General features: G+C 44.9%; 1 protein-coding gene across 1 annotated transcript; it reads left to right on the top strand.

Moving 5' to 3' along the window:
- The first annotated feature begins 6350 nt into the window (after positions 1–6350).
- Positions 6351–7176, top strand: CCDC70 (coiled-coil domain containing 70). Its single transcript, XM_032594778.1, has one exon. It carries the CDS (start codon positions 6398–6400, stop codon positions 7097–7099), a length of 702 nt encoding a protein of 233 aa, XP_032450669.1. The 5' UTR covers positions 6351–6397; the 3' UTR covers positions 7100–7176.
- The last annotated feature ends 205 nt before the right edge of the window (positions 7177–7381 follow it).

The raw sequence follows: 7381 nt of genomic DNA, 5'->3' as shown, positions 1-7381 counted from the left end.
TATACAACATTTTCCTTAAAAGTCAGTTCCTGTCCTGAAGTATAATATTGAAAACTAGGCGTGTTTCTTTGATTCTTGTTTTTATATCCACAGAAGGCAGTGCCTACCTCATAGGTAGCTCTTGTAGGGAATAAGTTGGATACATTGAATCCACATATCATATTACACTTTATATCTAAATACGCATGTATGTATTTGATATTATGCTTGATTTATCTCTCAAGGATAATGTAAGTGGTCATGAGAAAATCTTGCAGATGAATTTTTCTCTAACATTATAATCCGGGATACCGCCCTTCATTCAGCTGTCATTTACTTAACATATACCATGTACCAGCTGTTGCACTGGATGCTGGACCCAGAGCTGTGAAACGGTGTTCCTAGTGGGACAGGAGAGGCATATACTGACTCTGAATTTGGTAGAGACAGAGGTGTCAGGAGAGCTAGAGGAGGTGACTGAGTTCCAAAGAGTTAACTAGGTGAAGTAAAGTGGGGTTAGGCAAGGCTATCCAGGGAGAGAGACCGACATGCCAGGAAACTGAGGAAAACTTGGCATGTTTGAGGGATTGCACGTGGCCAGAGCATAGGCATCAGGGAAGGTGGCTGAGAGATAAAGCAAAAATGGTTTGTAGGGACAGATCATGATCGTCCTGGCATGCTGGCCTAAGAAGATTGAAAATGACACAAAATAGTAACAATTGTAATTATTCTTACTTTCTGTTTAATGAGCACTTGCTATGTGCCAGCTACTGGGCTAGGCACTCAAAATGCCCAATTTACTCCCTACAAGAGCTCTGTGAGGTAGGCACTGCCTTCCGTGGATAAAACACATTCCGTCGGGAAAAGGAGTCCACAAAGAGGTGGAGAAAGAGTGGTCCGGGAAGTGGGAAGAGAGCAGGATGACCCCGTGTTATAGAAGCCAAGAGGGAGGGAGCTTCAAAAAGGACTAATGTCAAATGCTGCTAACAGGTCGGTCAGTGAGGACAAAGGACTAAACACTGCGCACGTCTCTAGGGATCTTAACAAATAGAGGTTCAGTGGAGTAAGGAGGCAAAAGGCAGATTGCTGTAGGATGGGTTGTAGATGCAATACAGAAATGGTGGATAGTGATCGTCGGCTGCTCTTTGAGAAGAGTATTCAAGGAGGAGAGGACCAGCACACGGTAAGCAGAGAGAGCTAGAGGATTCTGTGGTCAGCTGGTTGAGCGGTCGTGTTAAGATGAGAGGGACTTGAGGGTGTTCGTGTGCTGAGAGGCCAGAAGGAGCAGAGAGGGAGATAGGAAGGCCCAGGAGTGAGGGATTGCTGAGGAAATAAAGTCACCATGGGGCTGTGAGGAGATGGGGGAGGGCCTGGCTTTGCCCAGGAGCCCGTAGGCGGGCATTAACAATGCATGTGGATGCCAAGACGCTAAGCTGGAGGCTGAAGAAGTTTCAGCCTGTGGCCCTGTTTCTCCACAAATAGGAGCGCAGATCTTCTGACAAGGGACAGTCCCTGAATACTTGACTTATAATACATTTATTTCCGTCAACAAATGTCACAAGCAGATCTCTCCTGCTGCGGCCCAAGTAGGCAGTGAGACTGGGGGCAAATCAGGGAGAGTGAACATTTAGTGCTCACTGACCTATACTTTGTAGTTTTTCCTATTCTCAAGTGACTCCATGGACTGAGCCAGTCCCCCAGAATTGGCTTCTCCACTCAGCTTTGTGGTTCTCTCTCCTCATGAATGTCGACACTGGTTCTTTGTGGAGCACAGCGCTGAAGGGAAAGCCTGCCAAGAACCACAACCGGTGTTAGACCTGCAGAAAGTGTGAGGCCATGAAAAGAGCCAGAAAATAAGAGCCTGGGAGACACTAGGCAAGGGAAATTCAGAATCAGAGAACAGTTGGGATCTCTGGTGCAAAGGAAAAAAGAATTTATTAAACTGTTTCAGTGAGTGCTCTACTTAGTGCAAACATTGCCCAAGGAATAAGAAATAAAGCTTTAGTGTAATTTGGAAGGTGGTTACTTTTGGCGTTGGAATATGTCCAGGAAACATTTCAGAAGAAAGTCAGAAGCCTGCACAGAAATGGTTTTGCTTGTTTGTTTGTTTGTTTGTTTGTTTTTGCAAACTGGAAACAGACAAGTCTCACATATAAAAATAGATTTTTGTAAGCCTTTTTTTGTTGTTTGGTGAAAAATATATTTTCTTCACTGATAACATTCAGTGTTCTTTGATTTGCTTTTTAGTGTGAGTGTTGGTGTATTTTTTTTTTAGCAGGATTGTATGAGGAGAAAGGAGGTTTCCTTTAAAATTAGTGACTACAGGGGCACCTGGGTGGCGCAGTCGGTTAAGCATCCGACTTCAGCCAGGTCACGATCTCGCGGTCCGGGAGTTCGAGCCCCGCGTCAGGCTCTGGGCTGATGGCTCAGAGCCTGGAGCCTGTTTCCGATTCTGTGTCTCCCTCTCTCTCTGCCCCTCCCCCGTTCATGCTCTGTCTCTCTCTGTCCCAAAAATAAATAAACGTTGAAAAAAAAAAATTTAAAATTAGTGACTACATTGCTAAATGTTATCATTAAGTTATCAATAGGTCCGGGGCTTAATACAATGCGCTCTCGCTCTCTCTCGCTCTCTCTCTCTCACACACACACACACACACACACACACACACACACACTCCTTCCTAGTTAAATATCAGCCCGATGGTGTTTCCAAGTAGTATTGCTTGACCACGTAATGCACTTCTAGCACTTACTAGAAGAATCTTGCCTCATCTACTTAATTGCTTGAATGGGTTTTTAACTTCAAGCCTGAGTTTTCTCAGTTATATAATGAGGTTAATCAAGGTGTCTATCTCACAGCATGGTTGAAAGGATTACACAGGTAATGCCAGTAAAGTGCCCAGCATAAAAGGGCTAAATAAATGTGCAGGTAGTTGTTGTTACTAACATTGTAATTAGAAAGTTGATTGTTGTTGACAGCTATCCTGGGCTCTAATTGACCCTGAGGCTTTGCTTATAGAGTTTCCAAATCCAGTTCAACAAACACTTGTTGAGGGCCTGCTTTGCGTTCTCATAGCAGAAAGGGAGGAAGAAGGACACACTTTCCCCCACCTCAAGATACCAACAGTTACATAAATAGGACAACCATAATACAACCTAGAAAATCAAATTTCCAAAATTCAACGAAATTCAGTTCAAGTCAACCAACATTTCTATCAATTACCTCCTATGCCCACAGCTTCATCTTAGATGCTGGGTTACAGGGATGGCAGCAAGGCACGTCCACACCTAATATCAGCCGAGCATGACAAGCAAACAACGGGAGTGAGTGAGGGGGTGGTGATGAACTTTGTCTGGAAGGTCCAAGTAGCTTTCAGAGGGGGCGACGCGGAGAGGAATTCAAGCCACACTGAGAAGGAAAGGTAATCAGTAGAGGACACAGTGTGTTCCTTGGCTTGGAAGCTTGAAACTGCAGGTCTTGTCCAGAGGACTGGATGTGGCCCATTATTACTGAAACTTAGCTTTGGAGATGGTAGGAAGGTCAAGGGAGTGACAAGCAGGAGTTAGGTTACAGAAGACCTTACTAGGCATTTGGATTTGGGCTGTGGAGTCTTCGGAGTTTTGTGAGCAGGTGTGATACGTGTTTCAGAAACATCCCTGGGGCAGGGCCCCTGGGTGGCTAAGTCAGTTAAGCATCCAACTCCTGATTTTGGCTCAGGTCATGATCTCACGATTCATGGATTTGAGCCCCGTGTCCGGCTCTGTGCTGACAGTGTAGATCCTGCTTGGGATTCTTTCTCTCTCCCTTTCTTTCTGCCCCTCCCCCTCTTGAGCATTTGCCTTCTCTCTCTCTCAAAATATAAATAAAGAAACTTAGAAACACCCCTGAGGCTACAGTAGAGGTGGATGGGAGGGTAAGGTCAATACCAGAGAGACTGGTGAGACTGTCACAGGGGTCCTGGTGCAAAGCAGCCGTGGTCAATGACATGAATCTGAGGGCATGGTTCCAAGAAATGTTAACAATCATAACTGGGAGGGTTGATGATTGATTCAAAGTCTGGTGAGGAAAAGGAAGGAGTCAGGGATGAGCTCCAGGTTTCTGGCTTGTGTGGCTGGGTGGACATGGTGATGCCACCGTCTATCCCTTCACCACACACACACACACACACACACACACACACACTCCACCTATGTGTCCTTTCTTCTCCCCTACTCCCTGATCCCGAGTCTGAAAATGGAAAAACAAGAAGAAAGCCCAGAGGGACTTCCCAAAGGGAAGTCATGTTGCTCCATTATGTGGTGCTTAGCAAGGCCCACGGAGTGAGGCCAGACCCTGGCAGCTCCTTCCGAAAAGCTCAAAATGGAAATTAATGCCCTCACCAGGTACATGCACCCTTTGTCTTCCCTTCCTCTGACCATTCTCCTGTGTCCAGCCTTTTTTCTCATCGCTTGACCCACCTTTGTACTTACTGTAGTCTGGAGAGTGCTGATATCTGATACCTCAGATATATGGCAATGTTCTCTCTCTCTGTCTCTCCTCCCTTTATTTCTTTTCTTTTCTCTTTTCTTTTCTATTCTTTTCTTTTCTTTTCTTTTCTTTCTTCTTTCCTTCCTTCCTCACTTCCCTTTCTTCTTTCTTTCTTTCCTTTCTTTCTCCCTAGCTTATATTTTATTGTAAAATATAATACATTTATCGGAGTACTTGAAATATATACCTACAGCTTAGCATATGTTTATAATGAACACACTTACAACCACTACCCCAGTAAAGAAATAGAATACTGCTAGCTCCTCAGGAGCCCTCCTCATGTCTTCACCTAATCACCACCACCACTTCCCTATCCCATCCTCCCCTCTCAAGCAACCACTATCTTGACTTATGGGTCTCACTTCTTTGCTATGCTTTTTTGTGTGATCACCTAAGTATATAAACAACAGAGTTTAGTTTTTCCTGTTTGGGAACGTTATTCTTTGAAATTCTTTGATCCTGCGTGTCTCTCTCTCTCTCTCTCTCTCTCTCTCTTGCTTTATATGTTTGTTTATTGAAGAGAGAGAGAGCAGGGGAGGGGCATAGAGAGAGAGAGAGGGAGAGAAAAAAATCTCAAGCAGCCTCCCCTCTGTCAGTGCAGAGCCTGATGTGGGGCTCAATCCCACGACCCATGAAATCATGATCTGAGCCGAAACCAAGTCAGACACTTAACCGACTGAGCCACCCAGGTGCCCCAATCCTGCTTCTTTCTTTAAAAATTATGTTTATACTATTCATCCACATTGTTGCACATAGCTATGCTGTCCATTGCATGAATATACTACCATTTTTAAATTCCATTCTATTGTGATGGCCATTGGATTGTTGCAGTTGAGCGTTTATGAACAAGTCTCCTCAGACATTCTTGTACGTGTCTCTTGGTCACAATTCATAAGATTCCTCAGGGTACCTATCTGGAAGTGGAGCTACTGAGTCATAAAGTATCTTCCCTATTGTTCAGTATTACTAGATATTGTGAGAGCTCCTCTTATTTGTATCCTTGCTAACATTTGGCATTGTCTCTTACCTTACTGTTTTAAGTCTCTGTTCCCCAAATAGAATCTTCTACTAAAATAGTACCCCCTAGGCCAGTGGGTCTCACCCTCTGCTTTTCAGGTGGCCTTAATAGAACACTCACACCTGTGGCACCCTGCTGCGAGCATGGCCATGAGATGGTTATGAGCGATCCCCAAGTGAGAATGCCGAAACTTCAAATGAATTCTCATTGGTTTAACAAAAGTAAAGCATTGAGGGGCTGCAGTACTTTATTATTTAAAAGTAAAAGAACTTTTATTTATTTTTTTTTTAATTTTTTTTTTCAACGTTTATTTATTTTTGGGACAGAGAGAGACAGAGCATGAACGGGGGAGGAGCAGAGAGAGAGGGAGACACAGAATCGGAAACAGACTCCAGGCTCTGAGCCATCAGCCCAGAGCCTGACGCGGGGCTCGAACTCCCAGACCGTGAGATCGTGACCTGGCTGAAGTCGGACGCTTAACCGACTGCGCCACCCAGGCGCCCCAGTAAAAGAACTTTTAAAGATCACCCCTTGAAGTGATCGTGTCACCCTTGTGTGTTCTGATATCCTAGTTGAATATCCCTGTCCTTGTTGGCTGAGATTCTATGACTTCAGCGGCTTTGACTTTGAATGTATTGACTCCCTCTTCAGCCCAAAGCTATAACCAGCCAGCATGTTTCTCTACCAAATCTCATCTCTCACAAACACATGCGATGGGTCAAAGAGAGAAATGGTTAAATTTTCCTAAATCAAATAATACAGACCCAAGGGCTCATTCTCTGGCATGTAATACTCATGAACTTGTTTTCTGTACTGCCCCTGCAGGGTTTGACCAGCTGACCTGGACTTGGCCAATAGTCCTGTCCTCCATCATGGCCACCCTACCATTCTGGCTAACTAAGAAGATGTTTCCCTTCAAAGTGAGCAAATGGATGGGGCTTGCTTGCTTTCGGTCAATGGTGGGATCCTCACCCAACATACGCCAGAAGAAACTAATCTGCAAGTTGCAGGAAGATAAGGCTTTTCGGGAAGAGATGAAAATTTTTCTTGAGAAAATAGAAGACTTCAGAGAAAAGATGTGGAATTTCCGAGGCAAGATCCATGATTTCCAGGGTCAGATCTTGGGCTTTTGGGAAGAGGAGAGACCTTTCTGGGAAGTAGAGAAGACCTTCTGGAAAGAGGAAAAAACCTTCTGGGAAATGGAAAAATCTTTCCGGGAAGAAGAAAAAACCTTTTGGAAAAAGTACCGTACCTTTTGGAAGGAGGATAAGGCCTTTTGGAAAGAGGACAATGCCTTATGGGAAAGAGACCGGAACCTTTTTCAGGAGGACAAGGCCCTGTGGGAGGAAGAGAAAGCCCTGTGGGTGGAGGAAAGAGCTCTTCTTGAGGAGGAAAAGTCCCTGTGGGAGGATAAAAAGTCCCTCTGGGAGGAAGAGAATGCCCTCTGGGAAGAGGAGAAAGCATTCTGGGTAGAAGGTGGTGGCCATATTGCTGAGGAGCAGATACCTGAAGACAGGCACCACAATATCAATGGAGGGCCCCAATCACTGGCCCTCTTCCGAGGCAGAGCGTGAGAACAGGACATGAAGGGACATGGGGTCCAGACTCTGTTGGATAGGGATTCAAGTCCAGGGTGACCCAACGTGCTGGAGAAAATAGGCACTTGTTTGTCTCCTTGCTTCAAAAGACCTAATAAAGTCCTGAGAAGAGGTTTGGGGAAACAACTTCTTCAATAAGGCCTGCTTCATTTTTTTCCCCACTATTGTGATTATCCAAGGCCATATTTCTACCTTCCAGGCTGTACTGCTATCTGTATAGAACTTGGTTCTGGGCACTTCACTATGAGCCCACCATGT

Source organism: Lynx canadensis, chromosome A1 (assembly GCF_007474595.2).
Source record: "Lynx canadensis isolate LIC74 chromosome A1, mLynCan4.pri.v2, whole genome shotgun sequence".
NCBI lineage: Eukaryota > Metazoa > Chordata > Mammalia > Carnivora > Felidae > Lynx > Lynx canadensis.
Note: the sequence above shows the minus strand (reverse complement) of the source record. Positions and strands in the feature narration are given on the sequence as shown.